Below are 27355 nucleotides of genomic sequence, written 5' to 3'. Positions count from 1 at the left end.
GCAGTGACTTCCAGGAAGGGCCAGGTTTGAAACATGAAGGGAAGGTTTGAAGAGGTAAGGAATTTTGCTAACAGTATTTCATGGAATGCTGGAGGAGGGTCTCATAAGTTGTGAGTGGGTAGAAAATTGGGAAAGAAAAGGGGGTGAATGTCCAGAGCTCAGGAAATGGGGGTAAACTTTGAGCTTGAGTCTCATGGTGGTGACATCAATAGCATGTATCAGTTATCTATTGCTGCGTAACAACTACCTTAATATTTGCATATCATCCAGCAGGCTAGTTCAGGCTGCTGCTTCCTGGTACTGGGATTCCCAGCTGACAGTCCCGGTTGTGGAAGTACTTTTTAGGTCTCTGCTTGCCACACATTTACCAATGTCCTGTTGGTTAAAGGAAGTCACCTGGCCAAGCCCAGACTCACTGTGGGAGGGTGGACCCACAGGGCGTGGTTATAGGGAGGCCACCTAGGTAGGAGTCCACCTCCCAGGTTTCAGGCACAGTTACTGTAGCGCTAATGCTATCACGGTCAATACACATCTAAAGTATTTTTAAGAACATTTTTTAAAACTCTGCTTGTCCACCCTTTAACTTCTCCTCTTCTGTTGCCACCACAAACTTGTAGCCCCTCACTCAGCCTGACCCCTGCTCCTCCGTCATCTCCCGCTTCACACAGCACCGGATCCTCACTGATTTCTTCCTGCCAATGGCCAAGCATGCTTTAGACTGCTGCCCCTCCTACACCTTGCCTCCTGTCTTGGGGAAAGGATGCCCTCCTCCTTGCCTGGATAAGCTTTTCACCTGGGCCCTTTGCTTCATGCTCTCTTTCTAGCCCAGTCTCAGCACCTCCACTGTCCCCAGTCCCAGCATCCCCACTGTCCCCAGTCCCAGCAACCCCACTGTCCCTAGTCCCAGCGCTTCCACTGTCCCCAGTCCCAGCAACCCCACTGTCCCCATTCCCAGCACCTCCACTGTCCCCAGTCCCAGCGACCCCACTATCCTCAGTCCCAGCATCCCCACTGTCCCCAGTCCCAGCACCTCCACTGTCCCCAGTCCCAGCACTTCCACTGTTCCCAGTCCCAGCGACCCCACTGTCCCTAGTCCCAGCGCTTCCACTGTCCCCAGTCCCAGCACTTCCACTGTCCCCAGTCCCAGCGACCCCACTGTCCCTAGTCCCAGCGCTTCCACTGTCCCCAGTCCCAGCAACCCCACTGTCCCCGTTCCTAGCACCTCCACTGTTCCCAGTCCCAGCGACCCCACTATCCTCAGTCCCAGCGTCCCCGCTGTCCCCAGTCCCAGCACCTCCACTGTCCCCAGTCCCAGCATCCCCACTGTCCCCAGTCCCAGCACCTTCACTGTCCCCAGTCCCAGCACCTCCACTGTCCCCAGTCCCAGCAACCCTACTGTCCCCAGTCTCGGCATCCCCACTGTCCCCAGTCCCGGCACCTCCACTATCCCCAGTCCCAGCGACCCCACTGTCCCCAGTCCCAGCACCTCCACTGTCCCCGGTCCCAGCGACCCCACTGTCCCCAGTCCCAGCATCCCCACTGTCCCCAGTCCAGCACCTCTACTGTCCCCAGTCCCAGCAACCCCACTGTCCCTAGTCCCAGCGCTTCCACTGTCCCCAGTCCCAGCAACCCCACTGTCCCCATTCCCAGCACCTCCACTGTCCCCAGTCCCAGCGACCCCACTATCCTCAGTCCCAGCATCCCCACTGTCCCCAGTCCCAGCACCTCCACTGTCCCCAGTCCTAGCACTTCCACTGTCCCCAGTCCCAGCATCCCCACTGTCCCCAGTCCTAGCACTTCCACTGTCCCCAGTCCCAGCGACCCCACTATCCCCAGTCCCAGCACCTCCACTGTCCCCAGTCCCAGCGACCCCACTATCCTCAGTCCCAGCATCCCCACTGTCCCCAGTCCCAGCACCTCCACTGTCCCCAGTCCCAGCACTTCCACTGTCCCCAGTCCCAGCGACCCCACTGTCCCTAGTCCCAGCGCTTCCACTGTCCCCAGTCCCAGCACTTCCACTGTCCCCAGTCCCAGCGACCCCACTGTCCCTAGTCCCAGCGCTTCCACTGTCCCCAGTCCCAGCAACCCCACTGTCCCCGTTCCTAGCACCTCCACTGTTCCCAGTCCCAGTGACCCCACTATCCTCAGTCCCAGCGTCCCCACTGTCCCCAGTCCCAGCACCTCCACTGTCCCCAGTCCCAGCATCCCCACTGTCCCCAGTCCCAGCACCTTCACTGTCCCCAGTCCCAGCACTTCCACTGTCCCCAGTCCCAGCATCCCCACTGTCCCCAGTCCCAGCACCTCCACTGTCCCCAGTCCCAGCAACCCTACTGTCCCCAGTCTCGGCATCCCCACTGTTCCCAGTCCCGGCACCTCCACTATCCCCAGTCCCAGCGACCCCACTGTCCCCAGTCCCAGCACCTCCACTGTCCCCGGTCCCAGCGACCCCACTGTCCCCAGTCCCAGCATCCCCACTGTCCCCAGTCCAGCACCTCTACTGTCCCCAGTCCCAGCAACCCCACTGTCCCTAGTCCCAGCGCTTCCACTGTCCCCAGTCCCAGCAACCCCACTGTCCCCATTCCCAGCACCTCCACTGTCCCCAGTCCCAGCGACCCCACTATCCTCAGTCCCAGCATCCCCACTGTCCCCAGTCCCAGCACCTCCACTGTCCCCAGTCCCAGCATCCCACTGTCCCCAGTCCCAGCATCCCACTGTCCCCAGTCCCAGCATCCCACTGTCTTTCTTCTTCTCATTCTCTTTCTCCATCCATCTCACTGTTGTTTTAAGTTGTCTTTTGACGGTTGTTTGCAAGCGAGCAATTATTTTTTCCTGTTTATTGGCCATCTATATTTCTCTTGTGAATTTTCTGCCCACATCCTTTGGTTGGTAGAGGAGTGGTATGTTTATTTTTTCTTTGCCGATTTGTAAAGGCTTTATTGGGAAGGACTTATATATGTTTATTGCCTTCTCGGTCTCCTGTGCCGTGTCTCCTTTGCCCACTGATGCTAGGTGTGTCCTGGAGTTTCATCCTCATCTCTTGTCATCCTTCATGTCTTCCCGGCGGGGCCAAAACGTCCTCAAGGCCTCTGCTTCCACCTAACATCATGACTCCAAATCTGAAGATAGATCTCCAGCCCTGAGTACCCAGCCAGACATTTCCACATGACATATCAAGAGCACATGGGACTCAGGATTCCTAGACCTCTGCTCTTTCTCTTAACCCCTCCAAACATGCTCTGCTGCCTTCCCTTCTCATCTAAGCACCAAGCTCCTTAAAAACATCGTCTGCACTCAGCGTCTGCACTTTATCACCTTCTACTCTCTCCTGAAATGGCACCTTCAGTGGAAGGTGCCACTTCTCACTGATGGGCTCAGTGACCCTAAATGCCCATCCCACTCTGGGCTGTGAGTGCTTCATCAATACAACAAAATGCTGAGACCAGAAAAAGCTCCACAGTTCATACGCGCAGTGATCTATATATTTAAAAACTCACAAGTCTTTAGGAAAAACTACTACAGCCACAATTAGCCATGGAGGAGACAGGGTCCCACTCTTTCACTACTTTCAAGCGTGGTTATGGAAGGTCAATGGAGCAACAGGTACAAAACCATGACACTTCTGGAGGCTTCCATAAGTGCAAGTTGATTTCTGCCATGCGTTTGCCATCCTTGGCTTGACCAGAAGGGTTTCTCCTTCCCTGCTCAGAAATTCCTTCCCTCCCCTGCAGGCAGCACCAGTGACATCATGACAAGTGACCACAGCCCTGTTTTTGCCACATTTGAGGCAGGAGTCACCTCCCAGTTTGTCTCCAAGAACGGTAAGCGGTGGGTGGGGTCCATCCCTCTGTTCTCCATGCGGACGGAAGGCCTGGGTGCTCATCTTCTGGTTGCAGCAATCAGTCGTCTGTGTTAGATAAAGGCTTATCCTTCCAGGCAAGTCCACAGTCCATCCATCGGGTCCCTTCACGTCCAAACCACATCATGATTTCAGTCCAGAGCATGTTCTTGCTGTCTTTGGCAAATATGCCAGCTTTTTTTAAGCTTCAGTGTTAATACAGTCTTTAAAATTGGGAAAATGAGTGTTTTCCAAGGTTGTGGCACATGTGCCACCAAAGACAATTCCGGGTGGGACATGGATGAACATTTATTAGTAAGGCATTTATTTTAATATGTTTTAAATATGACTCTTCTGTGTAAGGCAAGAAACACTGGTTTTCCATTTAGTCTTATGATATACCTTTTTATTTAAATACGATTATTTAAGTTTTAAAAGCAAGTCTATTTAAAGAAAACGTTAAGTCAATCTTAGTGCATGTGCGTGGTAGGCGGTAAAAATTGTGAAGATAGGATGCGGGTGACTGAGTTTGGGGAAACGTCAGAGTTAATAATACTCTATAGATTTGCAGGTAATTTTTCAAGCAATCCAGCTCGGCCCTGGTAGCCAGGCCAGCCTTGTCCCGGCAGGGGTCTGGGTGTTGTCTGTGGCACGTCCAGCCCTGGGTCTGGGTGACCGGGGAGCCATGTTGTCACCTCCTCTGCCCACCCCCCACTTCCGTGGTCAGCAGACATCATTTAGGAGGGCTGAGTGCAGGGCCCAATACAGGTTGGAAAATCCTGTATTCCTCTGTGTCCTTGGTGCCCTGAGGGGTGTAGGTGAGGCTGGAACCCTGTCTTCTGGGACACTCTTGCCCACAGGCTGTTGGGTCTAACATCCATGGCCCCAGCAGTGTGACCTCCACTCTCAATACAAGCCTTGACCCACCATCCTGCCTCTTTCCTAGCTCGGGTCACTGTGCCTTTCCAGAACCTTCCACCTCTTCTCCAATCCCCACCCATCTCTCCTGTCTCTGAGTTCCTACAGCGTTGGTGGGGCAGCCTATGCATCACAGCCTTGATGAGGACCCTCATCACATCCCCAGAGTGAGCCTTGCCCTCCCTCCACTGGGACTCGGCACACAGCAGATGCTCACAAACACCGATTGCCGGGATTGAGCGTTGGTTGAACGTCTACCCAAGCAGAGCCTGGCCTTGGTGCTGGGGAGTTAAAAAAAGAAAGGAAGCCTAAGTGAAATAAGCCAGACAGAAAAACAAGTACAAGATACATATATAGTATCACTTATACGTGGAATCTTTTTTTTAAAAAAAAAAAAAAAGCCAGCTTCATTCAGAGAGTACAATGATGGTTGCCAGGAGCTGGTGGGGTTGCGGGGAGGAGATGTAAGTCAAAGGGTACAAATTTCCAGTTATAATATGAGTAATTTCCAGGGATCTAAAATTCAGCTTGGTGTGACCATAGGTAATGATACGGCATTGTACACTTAAAATCTGCTGAGTAGATCCTAAGCGTTCTTACCACACAGTTAATTATATGAGGTGACGGATGTGTTAGTTATCTTGATCTTGATAATCATTTCGGAGTGTATATGTATATCAAGTCATCGCGTTGTACACTTTAAGTATACACAATTATATTTGTCAGTTTGTCTTCAATAAAGGGAAGAAGAAAAAGAAAGGAAAGCAGGAAGGATGGGAGGGATAGAGGAAGGGAATGTGTGTCCCTGCTCTCTGGTCGCTCAGAATTTATATGGAGGGACAGAACACTGTTCAAAGCCAGCCTAAGGACACTTGCAAAAGCATCATCTAAATGAAGAGCATACCTGCAAGTTACCTGGGTACAGGTAAACAGAAGGAGCTCAGAGTAAGCAGCAGGGGTAACTTTGCCCGAGGAAGGGGGACAGGCATCCCTCACTACGTGAACTTAGAAATGAGACAGATTATATGGGAACATACGTATATGTATAACTGATTCACTTTGTTATAAAGCAGAAACTAACACACCATTGTAAAGCAATTATACTCCAATAAAGATGTAAAAAAATAAATAAAAATGGGCAAAAAAAAAAAAAAAAAGAAATGAGACAGATTTGGGTGTCAGGCGCCTGAGCAGTCAGTACAGAAGCTCTCTTTGCAAGAACCCATGGGGAGGCTGAGGCATTGAGGGCGCTGCCCAAGGCCATACAACTTTAGTGGCAAAGCTGAGCGTAGAACTCTTCCCGCTCTGCTCTGCACCAGCTTTGATTCGTCAGAGAGGCTGTTACCATCATCGGGGATGCTTGGTGTGGGTGGTGGGATTTCAGGAGAAACCTCTCCTTCCACTTAGACTCTCAACTTCCCTGGACCCTAGGAAGGAGCTCGGTGTCCGGGGGCTGGTTTGAAACACTCCATCTCCAGACACGTTGTGGAACCGAATCTCTGTTCTCACCTGTTCCAGGCCCCGGGACTGTCGACAGCCAAGGGCAGATTGAGTTTCTCAGGTGCTACGCCACACTGAAGACCAAATCCCAGACCAAATTCTACCTGGAGTTCCACTCGAGCTGCTTGGAGAGTACGTGCTTGCTGAAATGCCTCTTAGGGGGACAGGCACGGCTCTTCCACAAAAGCCTTGTCATTGATGGTGCCTTTCTCCGCTCTCTGGGAAAGACTACGGATCAGCCTCAAAGCGGGGCGGGGGGCGGGGGGGGGGGTGTCACAGAGTGGGGCTGCAGGTGCAGGTGGACGGTACAAGGAGACACCCAGTTACTACAGGGGCCCCCAGTATCCCGCGATACTGCTGCTCCAGCCCCAGGGACGGGTCAGTCACTGGTGCACAGACCCCTCGGCCCCTTGTAGACAGCTGGGCAGCTGGACCCTCTCCTTGCCCCTCCGGGCAGAGTTTAGCCCACTCGAGGGTCCTCCAAGCCGGGGCTCCAACTCAACCAGAGGGTCTTGCGCAAAGGTCCAGAGCTTGTGGAAGCCAGTGCTGGGGCCAGAGCGGCTGCTGGTAATCGCTTGTTCTTGCCCCGGGGTCCTCTGCTCTTTGCTACATCACAGGCATCTTTCTCAGGTGGTCTGAGCATCCAAAAGCAAACTAGAGATGGACGGCCGCCCAACAGCCAGCGGCAGTTCACACGAACTGTTTAGGAAACACCCTTTCTAGGTGACATTTCTAGGCATATTGTCTAAAGCTGTCCCACGGCAAGGGCATCTGTGTGGTTTCTGGCTCTCCTTGCTGAGATGGTCGGGGGTCGGGGGGAGAGGCTGGCAAATCAATACCACAGAAGGAGGCATTTTGTGACGGGATGACAGATGCTTCCAGAAACTGGGAACAGGACCACCTGTACCAGCACCTGCAGTGTTGCCCCGCCCTCTTTCCGCCTCAGACCCAGCCTGGGCTGCTGACAGATCCGCCTTCTCCGGGAAGTCTCCAGGTCCCAGTTCACCCAGCAAGGGCAGAGCACTTCCAAAAATGATGAGGATTTTTGTGCGGGTGTTTTTAATAAAATATCAAGGCATTTGCATACATTTCTATGGAAACAGCATATTAGGAAGCTTAAATTAGCATTTCAAAAGGCTGCTATCTTGAGTGGGAGGAACCATCATGTTTCCTAATCTCCTTGCCTGTGATGTGATGATTTCTTTGTTGCCTGGTTTGTTGCAAAGTGGAGCCAAAAAGGAGGGGAATCTCTGAGTCTCCTAAAAATAATTAGACCCTGTTGGCAAATGACCATCCCGTGCACCAAAACAAAATCCCCAGCAAGCCTGACTCCTAGACGATGCTGTGGCCCCTACAGATACAAGAGGAAGGAGGGTCTCTTCACTGGTCCTGGTGGGACAACCCAAGGAGTCTTCTCTGTCCGGTTCTTGTGCTGTTTTCTGAAAGCCAGCCTTCTTATCCTCGGACAGGTTTCGTCAAGAGTCAGGAAGGAGAAAATGAAGAAGGAAGTGAAGGGGAGTTGGTAGTGAAGTTTGGCGAGACCCTTCCAAAGGTAATTCAAGAACAGGGAGGATTTTACGTTCGTCAGCCAGCGTTGCTGGCCAGTGGTGGAGCTCTGGCCGGGCCTGACCAGAGGGGGTGGGAATCCCACGGGCCAAATGCGGGAGAGGCTGCCTCTCTTTCAAGGCAGCTTATGACGCCCTTCCCAGCAGTGGTTAAACATGGGCCTGAGCCTAGTGGCCCCAATATTCCTAAATGAATTTCGATCCCCCTGATGGATTGTGGACGGGATCTAGAGGGTGCCTCATCTGACCAGGTGACTTTACAGAGAAAGGACCGGAAGCAGATCCCAGAGAGGCTTGTTCATGGTCACACGGCTGCAGTGATGTTCTGGAACTTTCTGAATGGAGAGAGAGTCCATCCTGTCAGTCAGCATGCACCCAGAGGCCTGCACAAGGGGTGTCTTGGTATCTGTGGATGGAAAGGAAAGGGGCAGCCTGGGACCTTTTCATTAGGCCTTACTGTGTTGGGGTCTGCACGAGGAAGGCTTAAGGTGTGAGAAGGTCACAAGTTGTAGCCAGCATGTAGGAGTGAATCCAGGATGTGTGTCTGTCCCTCGCTGAGCCACTCTCCAACAACCCACAGGACAGTCCAGGCCCACGCGAGGGGCTCCGCTGCAGGTGGACACAGGCCTCCTCCTGCCCAGATGGAGGGCAGGCCCCACGGTGCCCCCTTCAATGCAGCTCCACCCCGGGAGGGGGCCGAGGAGAGGGCTGTACCCTGCTGGGGGGCAGGGAGTGGGGTGCGTTCAGACCTGGCTCCTGGTCCCACTAGAGTCTGTGTATCGGCCCGGCCCCATCCCCCTTGGACCTGGGGTGGGCAGAGGAAGGGCAGGGAGGCAGGGGGGTGAGGCATGTTTGGAGTCAGGCCCTCTCCCCGGGGCCGGGGCGCAGTGTGACGGGGTTAAGCCCGCCTTGCTGTGCAGGGTGGACACATGGGTTCCTTCCTGCTCTCTAGGGGCAAGAAAATCAGGGATTCGAATTTGTTTAAAAAGAACGTCTGGGGCTTCCCTGGTGGCGCAGTGGTTGAGAGTCCGCCTGCCGATGCAGGGGACGCGGGTTCGTGCCCCGGTCCGGGAGGATCCCACGTGCCGCGGAGCGGCTGGGCCCGTGAGCCATGGCCACTGAGCCTGCGCGTCCGGAGCCTGTGCTCTGCAACAGGAGAGGCCACGACAGTGAGAGGCCCGCATACCACAAAAAAAAAAAAAAAAAAAAAAAAAAAAAAAAAAAAAAAAAAAAAAACAACGTCTACAGTCCTTTTTCCCATGCATTCCCCTCCTCTGGGCTGGCAACCCTCACCCACCTGTCCCCCACTGTCCAAGCTAATCCTGTGCCCTTCTCTCTGCAGCTGAAGCCCATCATCTCTGACCCCGAGTACCTGCTGGACCAGCACATCCTGATAAGCATTAAGTCCTCTGACAGTGACGAATCCTACGGTAAGGGTTCCAGGACAGGGGCTGCAGGTGTCACACCTGCTGATCGAGGCCTCTGATGTAAGGGAAGCAGTGGTATCTCCTTCACAAAAGCCCACCGGCTGCTCTGTTCCCCATCCCTGTGCTGCCAGAGGGACAGATACTGGAAAGCTATCCTTCCGACCCCATCAGGCTCCTGGGACTGACAGCGAGCCGCCACAACACCTCCCATCTGTGGAGCCTTTCCTGTGTCAGATTCTGTGCGAGGTGCTTGCATGTATTACTTGATTGATCCTGACATGACCTTGTGAAGCAGATACTGTTCTCTCAGTTAGTCGATAAGTAAACTGAGGCTCAGAAAGGTGAAGTGACTTGCCCAAGTCACACAGGTTGTAACCGGCTGAGCCCTAATTTGAACCCAGGTCTTCCCGGCATTGCTCAGTGCCCAGACCAGGCAGGCTTGAGAACGCCTGTGGCCCCGGTAACGGTCCTCCTAGAGAGACACCATCTTCTGTAAAATCTTCAGCCTGTCCACGGCTCCAGGTTTGCCCTTGCACTTGGTACATTCAGCGCAGCTAGAGCGTGGAGTGAGGGGACAGGCAGGCAGAGAGAGTCTGGAGCCAGAGCCATACAAGACAGGCTAGGGGTAGATGTCGTATCCTGGGGACGGAAGGGAGCCGCAGAAGAGTCAGGCCAGATGGCAACATGGTCAGCTTTGCGTCTTAGGAATATGCGTTTGCAGCGATCATCATGAGAGATGAGGGAGCCAGGATGAAAGTAGCGATGGTTAAAAAAAAAAAAAAAAAAAATGGAGAGACAGGTTAAAATTGAGAGGTACTGAGAAGGGAAATTGTTTGACCACGGGAGTCGGGGGAATAGGGTTGAGCATGGCCCTGAACCTGTGGTTTGAGTTGCTGGGGTTGTTTCCGTTTCCTGAACTGGACTGGCTGTGGTGAGTAGCAGGCAAAGGAGACTAAAACGGTTCAGCCAGAGGAGTGGGAGGAACGCCAAAGCCTGGGGTCGGGGACGCGGTCAGAGCTGTTCAAGACGACATGGTTGTGATAGCAAATGTGGCCGAGGGATCCAACCAAATAAAGCCCAGTGTCCTGCAGACAGAGGGACTTGGGGACTTGTGGGCTTGGGAGAGCCGTGTGCACAGCGAGGGAGTGAGCGGGGGTGGGGAGGCCGAGGGCATGAGAGACCAGGATGTGCAGCTGGGTCCAGGGAGGGTGTTTGTTTTCAATGGAAGGAACCTGAGGGGGGTTAATGCTGATCAATGGAAGCCGGGAAGCAGAAAGAGGCTACAGACAGGAAGGTGCCCAGGTGTGTCTGTCACCCACGGTGCAGGCTCTGGATGTACGTTCCGTCACCACCCTCATTGCAGAGGTGGGAAAATGAAGTGACTTGTCCAAGGTCACACAGCCACTGAGTGAGTTTGACAAGCTGCTCTGTGACCTTGGACTTGAACCTAGGCAGCCCAGCTCCAGAATCGTGCCCTCCACTCCCTCCCAGTGCAGCACTGGGAAGAGGGTCCCTGCACCAGGGCAGGGGCGGGCAGAGCCCGAGGACTGTGATGGAGCAAAGAGAGAGGATCCACATGGGTGCCAGGGTGTCCGGAGGTTTGCTGGCAGGAAACGGGAACACAGGTCTGACGGTTCCATTTTCTTTTCAAACACTGGAGTTCTCCTTGGTCTCCTCCTCTTGGTATTCATACTGACAAACAGCATATCATACTAATAGCTAGGAAAAAAATCATCCAGCCATCTCATTCCTTGCTACAGCAATCATTTTTATCTTGCTTTTCCACTCCCGTGTTCATCCACAGGCACACATAGATTTCTATATGAATAATTATCACAGAGCCACCATTTATGTTCTGCTTTCCTCACCTGGTATTAGATGATACACATTTCCCATGATCCTCCGACCCAGCCTTCATGACGGTTGCTTTTAATGGCGTCATAATATTCCACGGATTTACTATATCCTCGGTTTTTAAAGTGCTCCTTACTACGACTACTGAGGCTCTGCAAATTATTTTTGTCAGTGTTATCAACAATGCTGAGATGGATCTCTTTGTGGACATTTTTATTTTTTTTTGAGGTATAGTTGATTAACAATGAGTTAGTTTCTGATGTATAGCAAAGTGATTCCGTTTTATATGTGTGTGTGTGTGTGTATATATATATTCTTTTTCATATTGTTTTCCATTATGGTTTATTATAGGATATTGAATATAGTTCCCTGTGCTATTCAGTAGGACCTTGCTGTTTATCCATTTTATATATAGTATCAATAGTTTACATCTGCTAATCCCAAACTCCTAATTTATCCCTCCCCCACCCCTTTTCCCCTTTGGTAAGCATAAGTTTGTTTTCTATGTGAGTCTGTTGCTGTTTCGTCAATAAGTTCATTTGTATCATCTTTTAGATTCCACATATAAGTTATAAGTGATATCGTATGATATTTGTCTCTGACTTCACTCAGTATGATAATCTCTAGGTCCATCCTTGTTGCTGCAAATGGCATTATTTCTTTTTTTATGGCTCAGTAGTATTCCACTGTGCACGTATACCACATCTTTATCCATTCGTCTGTCCACGGCCATCTAGGTTGCTTCCATGTCCTGGCTATTGTAAATAGTGCTGCTGTGAACATTTGCGTGCATGTATCTTTTCGAATTAGCGTTTTCTCCGGATATATGCCCAGGAGTGGGACTGCTGGATCACATGGCAACTCTTTTTAGTATTTTTAAGGAACCTCCATCCTGTTTTCCCTAGCGGCTGCACCCATTTACATTCCCACCAACAGTGGAGGAGGGTTCTCTTTTCTTCGTTGTGGACACCCTTTATTTTCCTTTGGCTACATTTGTTATTCTTTTGGGTGGTCTCTTTAGGGCAAGTTCCCGTGTCTGCTGGCTAAAGGGTATACATAATGTGTGCGGTTGTTGGTGCTCGGCACCCAGCTGATGGCTGTGAAGGCTCTGTCTTGCCTTGTGGACCTTGCCACATCCCCGTGTACAGGTTTCCCCAGATCCTTGCTGGTACTGGGTATCCTTTGCTTCTGCTTTTGTTCATTTCATGTCTGTGGAAGAGTCTCTTACTGCTGCCTTAATTTGCATTTTTGATGGCTCAGCAGACTGAACTAGTTTCCATGTACTGAAATCAACCATCTACGCTTCTTTCTGTGGAAAATGTCTGTGGGGTTATCTGCCCATTTGTCTGCTGGAGATTTCATTTTGAGGAGTGCAGATAAAATACCCTCTGTGTGAAGCTGGCTGCAACTAATGTTCCCACTCAGTCCTCTTTGCCTTTTTGTTTTTTCTCTGTGCAGAAGTTTTAAACTTTTCTATCCTATCTGTCAGTGTTGTTTTGTCATTTCTCACACTGCTTCAAACCTTGGGAAGTTATTCCTTCCAGCAATCAGATTAGTATTTAATTCTGGTTTTCTGCCGGATTTTCTATGATTTACTTTATTTTATATCCACTAATCTGCGTGGAGTTCATTTTGCTGTAAGGTTTGAGATGTTTTCCCCAAATTGCTGAGGAGTTGTTCTGAAAGTTTTGTTTCATAATCCCTGCCTTGGCCATTGTTGCAAAGGATCATCTCTGGGCGGGAGAGCTAAATCTCCAGGCCAAATGCATGGTGTTTCTCCGGTGAAATGGCAGGGCTGGGTTGGTGGGGGGCGCGGTGTCTTGACATGACTACTGTCTCCCCACCTCCCCAGGCGAGGGCTGCATTGCTCTACGGTTAGAGGCCACGGAAACTCAGCTCCCCATCTACACGCCTCTCACCCACCACGGAGAGATGATGGGTCACTTCCGGGGGGAGATTAAGCTGCAGACCTCCCAAGGCAAGAAGAGGGAGAAGCTCTATGGTAAGTGGGCACGACCCCTCCCCTGCTCCCTCTTCAGTGCTGCTGGGTCGGGGACGGGAACGGAATAGTCTCTCTGCTGTGGCCTCAGACAGAAATGCAGCATCGGAGGGGATCTCAGAGGCAATCTGGCCCAACCCTTAGCAGGTTCGAGAATTTCCCTACAGAACCGCAACACCTCACAGCCACAATCACCCTTGCCTGGCCCCAGTCTTTCTTCCTTTTCACACAGGCAAGAGGTCATTTTTTCCTTCTCCTCTTTGCTTTACTTCTTGCTCAAAAGCACTCAAATCACGATGCCTAAAATGCGTTGGGCTTTAATTTTCTACTTGATCTATGAAATGATCAACTTATAAACGTTGTCTCATTTATCTCTCACCATAGCTCTGAGAGCCAGGTGCTACCCTTGTTCGGTAGATGAGGGAACTGAGGCACAGAGAGGTTAAGTGACTGGCCGAAGGTCACACACCGAGTAAGTGGCTGGCCCAAGGGGAAAGTGCAGGTTCACTCACGCAAATCCGTAAATGTGACGGGGGCCTCTCAGACAAACAGTGAGACAGCAAGATGTGGGACGGTCTGACACCCCCTGCTCATGGGAAGGCCCTGGGCCATCATGGGTGCTGCCTCCCTTGGATGGGGCTCCTCCTCTGCCCTCTGGGGGCTCCTTTCTCTAGCAGGTTGTAGACCTGAGGGGGACTTGGCACCCCTGCAACCATAGCCAGAGTCAGATATGAAGACGGGGTCCCAGTTCCCCATTAAGCTCGTGAACAGGTTGGCTTTGGGCACCAAATGCTCTTGTGTTTCTTTTATTTAGATCTGCCAAGACATATTTGTCTGTTTTATCCCTTGCTGACACCAACAAGTTGGAAATGTTGCATGAAATGACAACTCTGGGTCACACATGCCAACTCTCCTCCCTCTGGAGGCCTGCAGGCATAACTAATCCATCACCGAACTCACACAAGGTCTCAGAATCTGCCCCCAGGCAGCCATAATTCACTTTCCAGCTTCCGCTTGCCAGCGGAAACCTCTCTGCCATCCTGGCCCAAACCCTGGGAGCTGGGCCCTTGCATGCTCTCACATGCTCTTTCCTGGCCCTTTTCTTGCAGACTTTGTGAAGACAGAGCGGGATGAGTCCAGTGTATCCAAGTCTCTGAAGAGCCTCACCAGCCAGGACCCCATGAAGCAGTGGGAACCTGCCAACAGGTAGAGGGGGGAGGTGGGGGGGGGGTGTTGCCAGGGCTTCACTGCAAGCTAGCGAGGCTTTGCAGACCCAGGACTGGGAGTGGGGAACTGGAGCAGAGAGAAAGCAAGGACCCAGAGGGAAAGAAAGCGCTGGCCACGAAAAGCCTGTCATGCTTCCAGCTCCGAGGCTTCTAACCACAAACCCCTGGTGTGACTGCCACAAGGCCAGGAGGCTCTTCTGTGCTGCAGAGTTCGGTTCAGTTCAACAAACACTGGCTGAGCACTTCCAGGTGTCAGGTTCTAGAGAAACCAAGGCAAATTAGGGGGAGTCCCTGCCTTAGGAAGGTACATCCTACTAGGAAGATGACCAGTCCAGGAGGCAGCAGCCCCAGAGATGGGCACATGGAACGGCTGCAGTATTTCCTGAGGACCAGGGATATGAGCAGCCACGGCTCCAGGGCTAAAAGCCCCACCCTGTGACTAAGGCGGAAAAGCATTGTGGGGAAGTGCGTGCAGGCTGCTTTCGGCAGAGACTGAGCTGGGAAGAATCTGGACATCAAAGCCTGGATTACGAGGGGGACAGAAGTCCCCAAATAGCAGGGTCACCACAGCTCACTGATACGGTCTCGAGTTCAAGCCAGTGAGGTTTGTCATGGTGTCCACGCCAGTTTACCTGCCGAGGGTGCAAAGCTGTGCCAGGTATCCGAGCGAAATCCCAAAAGCCACCGCCAAGCCCAGCTTATTCCTCTCCTCCTTTCAGCACCCACTACCTGTCCCTCCAGCCCTCGCCTGCCCCAGCCCCCTACCCCATGCACAGCAACTCCCACCCCCCTCCAGCCTCTGACAGTAGCCCTAGGCATGAAACTATCCCTTTCAATCTTTTTCGCCTTCTACAATCCCCTCGATGAAAGCACTGCAGCTCTCAAATGTCTGCTTGACTCCAGAATCAGGATCAGTGTAGGTTAACAAAGTATTTTCCATTGGACCAGCATTAGAATTAACACTTACTTCTGAAGCAGGCTCGATGGATGGGAGTGGGATGTGCTCAGAAACAGGCTGGCTGAGCAGATGGGAGCTGGGGAGCGTGTGTTACAACCTGGGGAGCTCCCAGATGGGAGCTGGGGGGAGCGTGTGTTACAACCTATATATGCAGAACTCTACTTACTAGTTAGCTCTCCTGAGAGCGCCGTCTTACAAGGAAGGACGACACTCCTGTCACCAAGAGGCAGCACAGTGTGTGTCTCAGGGTCACCTCACCAGGTCTGGCCAGCCCCTCGACAGCTGTTAGCTGACTCCCCCACAGTCGAGGCTGCAGCCTTGACCTCTGTGACCTCCATGCTCATCTTTCCAAACACCTGCATGGCTGTCTCCATCCTGATGCCTCACAGACGTGCAAGCCGGCTGTCCCAGATGGAACGCTCCATTTACCACCAACACCCTACCACCACCGACAACCCCCATAGTCACTCAGCCCTGCCGTCCACGCCAGCCTCTCATTCCATTCTGCCCACTTGCTCACAGGCCTTCAGACTGTTGCTGGGACAGGTCAACCCCTCATACCGCAGGGCCTTTGCACGTACTGCTTCTTCCCTCCCTCCCTTCTCAGAGAGGCCCTCACGGGCCACCCCACGCCCAGGTGGTCCCAACCCTAGTCTATCTCTGCTCCTTCTGTTACTGTCAGTCAGACTTGAGCAGTGTATAAATATCTCGTTTCTCAGGCACGGAGCTTGTTTTGTTTGTCTCCCCATCATACGTTGGTTCCACGAGAACAGAGACTGTGGTTATCTCATTTACAACCATATTTCCTCCTATTGTTCCTGGTGTTACCAGGCACTCAGTAACTATTTTGTTGTATGAATGAATGAACGAATGAATGAATGAATCCACCACCCCAGAAGTGAAGGAGTTGAGGAGAGCCTGAGCGGGCATCAGAGGACACTCTCCTCAGGCTGGTGCTGACCTGGAGGAGCCCTGAGGTGTGCCTGTGTGTGTCTCCCCCGCAGGGTCCCTCCATGCAGTAGCTCCAGCATCACTGAAATCATCAACCCCAACTACATGGGCGTGGGGGCCTTCAACTACATGAAGCAGACCCCATCCCCCGATCAGCAGCCCACCGCCTGGAGCTACGACCAGCCGCTCAAGGACTCCTCCCTGGGGCCTGGAAGGGGGGAGAGCCCTCCGACACCGCCCTCCCAACCGCCCCTATCACCCAAGAAGTTTCCATCATCGACAGCAACACGGGGCCCCTGCCTCAGAACGCAGGAGCCAAGGTGAGCATCGTCTTCACCAAGGCCTCTCCCTTCCCTAGGTTTTCACCACCAGGAAATCTGGCCCTAGAATAGAAGCTGCGTGAGAGCAGGGATGTGCATCCACTTTGGTCACTGACTCATCCCCGGGGCCTGGAACACAGTAGGCTCTCGAGAAATGCTTGTAGAATCTCCGATTCTTAGCCTATTCGTGTAAACCTGAAAGGTTTTTTAAAAACAGGATTTAAAAAGTTTAAATATAGTGCCTGAGAAAAACACACTCCTGTAAAAACGACCTTCATTGAAAAATACGTTTCTGTAAGTAGTGAACCCTCGTCAACCTCCCACTCCCCGGAGGGCCTTGCAGAGCAGAGGTGGGAATTTCCACGTAGGAATGAGTCCCTCCCCAGCTCCGAGTTCCCCTCTCTCTTCTTAACCACGAGGGTTCCTGTTCCCATGCGCAACCCTCCTGTCTCTCCTGTTGAGGCCAATCTGAAAAAACAGCAGCTGGGACCAGGAATTCCGAAGGGGAGGAGAACAGCCAGCCTGCAGAGGGAGGGGGTTTGGCCATGAAACTTCGGGGAAAACCCAGCGGTTAGAGAGAACTGACCTGCATCGAGAACTGGTCCAGGCATCACGTGCCTGGAGGCCCGGAGCCAGGGAGGAGCTCGCAGAGCCGCCGCCTTAACCAAGCAAACCCACGCATGCGCGCCTTGTGCAAGCAAACCCACGCATGCGCGCCTTGTGCAAGCAAACCCACGCATGCGCGCCTTGTGCAAACGCAGGATCGGGAGCCCCCCAAGTTTCTAGTAAGCACACGGTGACAGATGGAAACTCAGAGTGCAGACCTTAATTAACAGTGATTGAAGATGAACAAAATATCGTTGGCATCAGCTTCCTTTGGGGGCTGCCTGTACTGTTTATAATGACTTCAGGGCGCGGCTCTGGGCCTGTCTTCCCCTCTCTGAGGTCCTATGTTCCCCATGGCATTTTCCGTCGTGTGCTAAGAGGCAGGGAACGGCATGTTGTCAAGCACTGTTCCCCTCATCTCCCTCCACTTCCAACCCTCCCGCGCCTGGCCTGGCTGGAGTTTCTTCTGGATTGAAGGGCCATTTACAATTCTCTTTCTTAAGCTTTTTCTCTTAAAAAAAAAACACTGGACAAATGGAAGGAGGAAGGGACGGAGGGAAGGAGGAGGCAGGGACAGGACAGGGCCTGCCCCCGAGCTCAGCCTTGTCTATCTCTGTACCTCCAGTTTTCACAATTTGTTGATAATATTGTGGACCCTGGTCTTTCCGTAAGAAACCTGGGGGAAGGAGAAGGAGCCTCAGTTTCCTCTCCTGGAAAAATGAGGACAAAAGCCACGTATGGCGGGTCCTGTGGCACCTCTCTGGCAAAGGTCACCTCTTTGGCGACCCCAGGAAACAGAGCCGTAAACAATTACAAAGAACAAGGGAACCGTTTAAGTGAAATGTTTTAAGTTCCCAAAGTTAATGTCTCTGTGTACCCTCCTAACTGGAACAGAGCATATAGCTTGGAACAAGGAGGAGAGCTGTTTCTCCGGTTTCACGGGTGACAGCTTCAGAATGGGGACATCTGTGTAGGCAAGGGGCCCAGGCTGGGCTCTAAGCTCACTTCTCAGCAAGGAGACGATTAGAGGCAAGAAGCTGGCAGCTCCCACGCCTGCCTGCCACCCTCTTTGCTGCCCTTGACCCCCCCCACTGGGCCTGAGAAAAGGCTGTGGAAGAGGGGGTATCACCAGTCCTCCTATCACTGCCCCATAAAAAAGTAAGGGACCAGCTGTCCCAGTTTGCCCAAGACTGTCTCCTTTTTTGCGCTAAGAATCCCTCATCCCAGGAAACCCCTGAATTCTGGGAAAACTGGGACGACTGGTCACCCTGGACCGAAGTCATATGGTTAGAAAGAGGGCTCTTCTCAGACCCTGCTCGACACTTCACTCCTTTAGAAAACAGCCGACTCCGGAATCTGAGGAGTGAAATCATTGTGGCACAGGAATCAACCCTGTACCCTGGGGATGGGTTCACTCACTCCACAGCCGTGGCTGCTATGGGAGCTGGTTTCTTTTCACCTTTGGTCAGGGAGATAAGACTTTTCAAAAGTGGTCTTCCCCAGTCTCCCCGCCCCCGCCAAGGCTTCCCCTCTCTGACAGTGACAGAAGCCCCCTCCTCGAGGGAAGACTTGCCCCATCTCCTGCTCATTTCCCAGGGCAGCGAGCTTTGCAATCACCAAAATGCTTGCACCCGGGGTCGTCTTCCTGGCCCCGTCCCTAATTCTCTGAGGCAAGACCTCTCCTGTCTCCTCACTGAGCGTGGGCTCCAGGTGGCAGGCCACGCATTTTTCTTTTCTCCTTGCCTCTTCATCAGAAACTTCCGGTCAGTGCCATTTTCATCCTCCTGCCCCTTCCTCCCTGTGCTAACTCATAGCAAAGGTCTTTGAGGATCCAGAGGGGGTGCAGAGGCTGGCCCAAGGGGGAGGGGCAGACTTCCAAAGTCTTTGTTCAAGGCCCCAACATTTCTGGTTATATAACTGCTTCCAGGTCTTTCCAAAGAGTAATGAGCAAAAGACCAAGTCTACATATCCCTGAGGCTAGCCTCCCCGACACCCCACATCATCTTGTCTCACTGGCACCTGTGCAAGGATGACATCTCGCCTCTGTCCCCTGCCCACGTTCACTCCCCGAAGAGTCCATTAGCCGTGGCTGTTTGGCAACTTTTGAGCAGTGTTTCAGCACACGCTCCATCAGTACGAGGCGTCACGGCCTGAACAGTTCAGTGCGTTTTCCAAGGGACCCACATTTTCTTCTCAAGAGCTTCCTTATTTTGCAGAAAGCAGAACCCAGAACACTCCCCCTGGGAAATTATGCCGTTGGCCAGAAAGTAAAATGTGTTCCCATTCCTGGTTCTCATAATTCGCTCAGCGGGAAATCACCTCCAGCAAGAGCAGTAATAAATCAGGAAACAGACCAACAAAGGAAGCTCTCACCTACTTTGGGGACACCATGGAGCTCCTTCGCTGTCCATAAGTCAAACAGGCATATTTTCTCGCTACTGGCTTGTTTCTTGATGCATATCTCCAGGTTGCTTCTGATTTTCAACATGAATGCTGTCCGTTTTCTCCTTCTCCCTCTGAGTGAGGACACGAAGGAAAGCACACTCACCAGGCGCTCTCCGGGGAGAGGACTTTACGCAGAGGAAAGAATACTGTGTTAATAGGGAATGTCGGTCCCCTGAGCACAGATTTCGGCTGGTTCACAGCCGCCTCCTGCACCTGGGGCAGCGTCGCACACTTGGGGGGCTCCAACACGGCTGTTAAATGGAGCTCCTTGACCTGGGACCCTCGATAAGCACAAGACTTCTGTTCCCCTGAGGGTCAGAGGAGAATTTGCTGAAGACGTAGAGGAGAGGCTGCGGGATTCTTGGGGGAAGCCAGGAAGGGAGGTCTGTTAGCAGCAGGGATGGGGGCACTGACTGTGGAGGGCAGGCTGCTCCGATGAGGATGAAGCAGGTGGTTTTGGATTGGGGTGCCATGTAAGCCCCCCTCATCCCTTCAGTGAAGTCCCCCTTGCTCACCGATGCTCTGGTGTGCACAGTTTCTGTGGTGGAAAATGTCCAAGGCAAGAGGTGAGGTTACCTATGAGATCATCCACATAGGAGTAACCGTTCATTCTCCTGCCTTTTAAAAAAAAGTTTTCTTTTTAGTCACAGTGGAATTCGCATAACATAAAATTAAGCACGGCATGTTTCAAGTGAACGACTCGGTGGCGCTGAGTACACTCAGTGCTGTGCAGCCACCGCGGCCATCTGGTTTCTTTATCACCCCAAAGAAACCCCAACTGCATTGAGCAGTCATTCCCCACCTGTGTTTCTTCCCTGTGCATCCTCTTTCCCACGCTCCAGGCCCGGCGATGTGGGGAAGAGCGCGGGGGAACCTTTGCCTCCGGAGGACCCGCAGCTGACCAAGCCCGAGATGTTTGAGAACCCGCTGTACGGGTCTGTGAGTGCTTTCCCTAAGCCGGCTCCCAGGAAGGAGCAGGAATCCCCCAAGATGCTGAGGAAGGAGCCCCCGCCCTGCCCGGACCCGGGAATCTTGTCGCCCAGCATCCTGCTCTCCAAAGCCCAGGAGGCCGAGGGCAGCAAGGGGACGGGCAAGCCTGCACCCGCGCCCACGCCCTTCCTCAGCCCTACGCCCCGGCTCCGCTCCTTCACCTGCTCGTCCTCCACCGCCGAGGGCCGCCCACCGGGTGGGGACAAGGGAAGCCCAGGGAAGTCCAAGGCCCCCGCCGGCTCGCAGGTCCCGGTGCCGGCCAAGAGACCCATCAAGCCTTCCAGGTCAGAACTCAGCCAGCAGGCCCCGGCGCAGCGGCCACCCCTCCCGGTCAAGAGCCCGGCCGTCCTGCACCTGCAGCACTCCAGGGGCCGTGACTACCGTGACAACGCCGAGCTCCCCCATCTCGCCAAGCACCGGCCCGAGGACGCGCCGCCCGGCCGGGCCGCCATGCAGGTGCGCTCGGGGCGGAGCGGGTGCGCAGGCGCGGGCGTGTGATACGGATGCACGTGGGTGTGCGAGCACTTGAGTGATCACCACCACCGTGGCCAGGAGTGCGCTCAGGTGCACATGCACGGGTAGTGCATGCGTGTGCCCGTGTGTGATACAGCCTACCATGCCTAGGAGTGTGCTCGGGTGCACGTGGGCTCTCCTCCATGTGCGTGAGTGTGCGTGTGCATGTGCGTGATACAATGACCCGGTCCAGGAGTGGGTTCCGAGAAACGGTGTTCTGGGAGCTGAGAATGAGAAAGGAGGTAGAGACAGAATTTGAACCCAGACTATCCCCAAAGTCCCTGCTACTACATTGAAAGGGTTAAAGGAGGGCCTGGGGGTAACTCTGAGTCCTGTAGGTCAGGCCCATAGGAATAAGGCGTCATAGATACAAGAGCCCAGATCATTTTTGTATCGTTATCATCATTAGTACTTAAAAATTTTCCAGTATTTTAGGGACTTCAGACTCAATGTCCCCTTCCTTCCTATAGAATAAGATCTCTTTATGAGCAAAACTAATAGTGGTTAAGAACAGATTCCAGAGCCACACTGTCTTGGGTTTGAATCCCAGCTGTCCCACTTTCTGGCTCTGTGCCTCAGTTTACTCATCTGTAAAAAAGGGGGCAATCAGTGGAACCTGCCTCACAGGTTTATAGGGAGGATTAAATTTTATTATATATCGTTACTATATGTTACAACTTATATGTAAAAGGTATGTATCATCCATTGCATATTGTTTCATATGTATTGTATATTACTCCGTATGCATATAATATATATGCACGTATATTAGAATGCGTGTAAGTACTTAGAACAGTGTGCTGGCCCCCTTCAGCACTAGGTTAGCGCTAAGCCTGCTCTAGCCCGGGGCATGCAAGGTCATGGGGACCTTTAGTTAAATCTGGCCTGGCGAGAATGCAGAGCTGACAGTCTTCTGTTTTTGTCCCACAGTGAAGCCCCTGGTGAGCTGCCAGCGAGATGGGAGCCCAAAGGAGCAGCACGAAGCTGCTGGGACCCTCTCCCAGGACCCCTGTTCGCTCCTCCTACCCAGCTTCCTACGCAGGGCTTCGTCTTTTTCAGGAGAGGGTCTAGCTTCTGTGTGGTCAGCAAGGTGCACTGGCTGTGAAACTTGACACCCAGCACTGAAGTTGGGAGGAAAAACCCACCTGATGGGCACCAAACAACCCGCACACCTGGGCCCCCAGCTTGATCTTGGTACTTGGGACCCAAGAGCCTTGTTCCGGCTGCCATTTTGAAGAAAGGAACTAAAGCGCTGATTTGTGGGTAGGGATATAAATAATAATAATAATAATAATATTAATAATAATAATGGCTACATGTAGGGAGCACTCAGCACCTGCCAGGTACCGTGCTAAGTGCTTTATGAACATTATGAGTTGAGTCTTTAGCCAACTAAAACCACATTCCCAGACCCCTCGGTTCAAAACAGTATGTCCTGAGTGGTTTGGACAAAGCATTAAAAATTAAGGCTAGTGCCCTCCTGTTGTGAGACAGCACTTGGCCTTTAGGGAGCTCTGAGGAATGAGTGGTTAATTTAGGGTACAGTGAACCTGGCCTTGTCTAGCTTCAGTGATGCAAACTGCTTTAGCTAAAGCTGCCGGGGTCCGGCAGAGCCGGCCCGGAGAACAGGGATCCCTGGGTCATCCTAGTTCTTTAGTTGGAAGAAGGAAGAATGTCAGCTCCTACTCTCCGGTGAAGAGATGTGGCTTCAGCCTGGACTGGCGATGCCCAGGCTCGTGCCAGGCCCCCCATGCCCTCCTGCAGGTGGGCAGGCACCGCCAGGTCATGGAATGAGCCACACCCCGAGCCTTATCTCATCATGCTAATAGAAGAGTCTATGCTGTTCGTTAGTTGCTCCAGAAAGCCAGCTTTCCCACCTGGCTGCCGGCGAGGGCGGGCCTCTTGGTTCCCGGCTCTCAAAGCAGTGCAGCCTTTTCTTTCCGAACTCTGTGGCTTCTGGCCCTGCTTCCTTGGTTACTAGGAGAATGGATTGGTGATGCTTGTTCTTGTGTTGCTTTTTGACATCATGAAATTAATGTAGGAAACCAAATCCAGCAGTGCGTGTGAGTTCAGGAGGATGGGTGCGCGCCCCACATCCCCACGTGCGTCAGTCTGCGTGACCAATAAATTGTGCCTTTCTCACCTCTCTCACCTGCGTGGCATTTTTTCCTGACATTCAGCCACAGACATGCTTCTAGGCTGTCAGGGCTGCAGAGCGGCAGCCCAGGGAGGGGGAGATATCGAGGTTCTCGGTAGAGATGGGCCAGCATTGTCCTGACCAGAGGGGACGCGGTAGAAAGAGCTTGAAGTTGGGCGTGGACCAGGACCAGTGGGAGACAGCACACATCTCCGTGGGACTCCAGGCACACCCTGCAGCCACCAGCATTGTCCCATTGCCACCACCGCCTGCTGTCCTGCAGCCACAAGTTCCTCCTGGCTTTTGTAAGTGTTCATTGCTGAGCTCCAGAGACAGTAAGCACACGTAGACAATCGCCAGGTTGTGGGCCTCCAGACCCCCACGTTCAGGGGCAGCTTGCACTGCTTACGGGTCAGGGGGCAGCACCCAGCCCAGAGGGCCAGTGTGGGTGCTGCCTGGCCCTGCTTCCAGGCTGCCTTGGTCTGGGCTGCTGTCCCCACCACTTCAGGCTACTTGGCCTCTGCTCCTGTTCACAGATACCAGGCCTGGACTCCAGGCAGAGCCTGAGACAGTGGTGTTCTTGGCAGCCATGGAGCAAACCATTCACTGCCCTTCAATGATAGCACGTGGAGGCCGGCAGGGGCAGGGCTGAAATCCCAGCGCAACCGAGGCTCGTCGTCCACGCAGGTGCGATACCCTCACCCCGAAGGCTCACTTCCTGGTCCCTACGTGGAACTTGACCCGAGTCCCCAGGCACCCACCTTCTGACCCCATAGGCCAAGGGCCGAGGTGGAGGGGCAGCTGGAGATACCCAGACGTCCTTTAGGCCAGCCCTTCCTACACCCGCCACCCCACAGCTGAGGACCGGGCCACTGATGGCCACGGCACGTGGGGGATCCACCGCTGCCAGGGGGTGCTGGCGTGCTATGAGGGGCCTGCAACTCCCACTCCTACCTGGAATGGACACCCAGGCCCTCCTCACCATTTCTGAGGGGTCCCAGGAGAAGCGAGTCCAGGAGCAGCAGTGCTCTGAGTTCCGGCGGCCTGAGCAGGTACAGCGCCCCCCTCGCCTCTCCACCAGGAGAGGCCGGCTGTGTCAGCACCAAGCAGGCTTGGGCTGTAATGGGATGGACAACGGGGCCCACTGTGATGCCTGGAACTGGACACTGGCAATTGTGAAATTGAAGACGTTTTCCTCCTTGTCCTTTCAGCTGCTCAGCCCTGCACCCACCCTTCGAGGTCCCTGACCACATTTCTCCCTGGGCTCTGGTCCACCACCGTCTCTTGGGGCCAGATTTTTCCGCCATGTCTGCTTTGCTCCCAGTCCTGGGCCTGCCAGACACCCAATTCCCCTTCCAACAGCAGGATGAGAGGGGAACCCAGAAATCCCCACCTCTTTGTCATCTAAGTAATTTACCTCTTTTGTTTCCGCCTTTCTTCACCAAGCTCCCTAACCAAGGAGTTGAATTAACAAGATTTCCTCACAAAAGTGTCCCCTAACCCCGACAGTGAATTCCATGTTCCCTGAGGTTACAGAAGCTGCTGGAATCACTTTTTCTTTAAGAAGCAAATTTTTCCTTCTTTGCATGACATGAAAGCTGGTTGAAAACAGCAGATTTTTGGGCAACAGAAAGGTGGTGTTGTCCTGATGGCCTTTCCCTAATAGCAGCCGGCGTTCAGCATCCCCACCTCCAGCGCAGCTGCTGCAGCTCCAAGCTGTCTGTCCAGGGACCGGGGTCAGGGGCAGCTGTGCCGCTCCTCCTTCCCGGGCTGTGATTCTTTTTCCACGCCATTTTTTCCACCCGCTAGGAGGGAAATTAGTGAGTCATTCAGAAAAGCTCTCTCCCACGGCTACCTTCCCTACCCCAGCCTACAGGGTCTCTCTCTTCGCACGTCCTTAAAATAGTTTCTTTCTCTGGCAAACTAATTTCCATGGAGATCCAGCAATCTGAAGGTCTCGAAGCTTTCTGCAAGCCCCAGCTCGAAGCCTTCACTCTAGCAGAAAGAAACCCTTTATCATGCAAATGTCTGGTCTCGGCCCCACAGACACCTCACCACCACCCCGCGACCCCCCACCCCACCAGGGTCCTTTTTGGGAAACCTGCACTGTGCAGGGAACAACGCCGGCAGGTAGAGTCTGGGCAGGGACAGTCTTCTGTGTGGTCTGCACTGGTCAGCTCTTGTCGCTCAGATCCCAGCACCCAACCGCTGGGCCGGACTGGGAGTGGTTTTACACGGGTGTACACAGCTCGTGGTCTCCTCTCAACCACATGCTGATGGCGTGTGCTGGGCTTTGGGATCAGCACATTCATCAAGGGGGACCATGGCGGGGAGGGCTGGTATATCTTGGGCTGTGGCATCGGAAGGAATGGGGTTTAAATATCTTGTCTTTCATTTCCTAAAAATATGATTTTGTACCAGGCACTTAGCTTTTCTGAGCCTCAGTCTCCTCATCTATAGAATGGGGAGAAGGGAGCCTTCGGCAGGGTGTGGTTGTACGGATTTGGTGGGCTCGGGTCTGTGCCTGGCCTGTCACAGGCGTTCATTGAACCTCAGTCCCCTCCCTCTTCCTGGGAGACAAGACTGTGTGGGAGGGCCCCGTGGGGATTCTCCACACAGAGCAGGAGGAAAAGGTCCAGGCCTGCAGGGAAGTCCCGGAAGGAGGTCGGTAAAGGCCTCCCCCGTGTGGGCAAGAGTATCACTGACAAAGAAGGACGGGAACCAAGGGGCAGGGCGAGCCTGGGCAAGCCTTGAAGACAAGAGACCTTGAGGCCAGATGGGCTAGTTGAGGCCAGGGAGACTAGTTGAGGCCAAGGGGACCAGTTGGGTCTCTTCAGCTACACAGACCGAGCTACTCCGAGAACCTGAACCAAGGGGGGTGGACCTGGGGACATGCAGGGAGCCCCTGAGCTGGCATCCGGCCGTACTCCACAGCAGTGCTGGCCGGGGCTCCTGGCCGCTGGGACGAGCTGGCAGTCGTCCCGGTCACCACACAGCAGCTCCGTGACCCACGCAGTCCTGGGCTGGTCTGACCCGGTGAGACTCGGCTCCGGCACGTCTGTTTCTCCCTCCATCGGCTTCTTCCTACTTCCCTAACCAAGTAGGTGACTCACAGCCCATGCTTTACCCTGCAGGGACGCGAGCAGACAGGGACACGCAGCTGTTCACATGTTTAGGAAGGTCAAGAGTGGGGTGAGGCAAGTGAGGGACCCAGCGCAAGAGGTGAGAGGCGCTCACTCTCAGGTGCCCACCTGGACGTGCTCCACCTGGAACTTAGCGTCCCAGGGCCTTGCTTGCCTCACCCCAGCCCTGGTCTGCAGAGCAGGTGGAGGAGGGGTCACCGGATGCCAGGAGGAGTGACAGGCAGCGACACACTGACCTGCAGCTCTGGCCGGGCCCCTGGGAAGGAGCGGGGGTGGGCAGAGGGGCAGCCAGGAGAGGCCATCCTCTGCAGTAGGTGGAATTGGGTTTTAGTGCACAGGATGTAAATTGAATATTCGTACCTAATTTTGAGCCTGTCCCCGGGAATGGTTTGTCTCACTTGAGTTATTTTAAAAGCGCGTTCAGTGTAGGTAGTGGCTGAGAGCACAGACTCTGGAACCGGACTGTCTAGATGTGCCAAGGCGCGCCAGTCTCTGTGCCAGGCCCTGAGGACCTGTGAGGAATGAGGAAATAGCCCCGGCTTCCAGAAGAGGCAGATGCACAGGCCAGAGGTTATATTGCCACGTGTGCGGACCGCGGGTGTGTGGACAAGAGACCACGCAATGATTTCCTCCAGGGGCTGCTGGGAGAACGTTTTATGATTTAGTGTTTAGAACGATCGCCACCGTGGTGCTGAGGATCTTGGACTCTGGGGGAACCCCAGCCCCACTGCCGACCCGCTTTACTTGCCGACCCAAGTACTAAGTACTTATCTAAGTACTCAGCCTGCCGTTGCCTCCTTTCTTCATGTGTACAAAGGAGAGAATAATAACATCAACCTCGTGGGGTCCTTGGGAGGAAGAGAAGACCTTCTAGTGATAACTAACCCTGACTGCACGTCCACCCTCAGCAAATGCCGGTTGTGATCAATGTGCTCATCTGACAGAACCACATAATTCTTCACGTTTCC

The 27355-nt window shown here is 53.4% G+C and overlaps 1 protein-coding gene across 2 annotated transcripts in view; it reads left to right on the top strand.

The window, feature by feature from the left end:
- INPP5D (inositol polyphosphate-5-phosphatase D) overlaps positions 1-23247 on the top strand; it is a 133653-nt gene extending 110406 nt beyond the window's left edge. Inside the window, exons 19-27 of one of the 2 annotated variants that reach the window (XM_060151823.1) lie at positions 3729-3818; positions 6272-6385; positions 7723-7805; positions 9161-9248; positions 12952-13101; positions 14208-14304; positions 16287-16553; positions 20447-21050; positions 22038-23247. In XM_060151823.1, coding sequence (XP_060007806.1) covers positions 3729-3818; positions 6272-6385; positions 7723-7805; positions 9161-9248; positions 12952-13101; positions 14208-14304; positions 16287-16553; positions 20447-21050; positions 22038-22040 — 1496 coding nt within the window. In that variant the 3' untranslated portion in view covers positions 22041-23247. The remainder of the gene's footprint in view (positions 1-3728; positions 3819-6271; positions 6386-7722; positions 7806-9160; positions 9249-12951; positions 13102-14207; positions 14305-16286; positions 16554-20446; positions 21051-22037) is intronic. The other variant, XM_060151825.1, reaches the window with a different exon arrangement.
- The last annotated feature ends 4108 nt before the right edge of the window (positions 23248-27355 follow it).

Source organism: Lagenorhynchus albirostris, chromosome 6 (genome assembly GCF_949774975.1).
Source record: "Lagenorhynchus albirostris chromosome 6, mLagAlb1.1, whole genome shotgun sequence".
Lineage (NCBI taxonomy): Eukaryota > Metazoa > Chordata > Mammalia > Artiodactyla > Delphinidae > Lagenorhynchus > Lagenorhynchus albirostris.
Note: the sequence above shows the minus strand (reverse complement) of the source record. Positions and strands in the feature narration are given on the sequence as shown.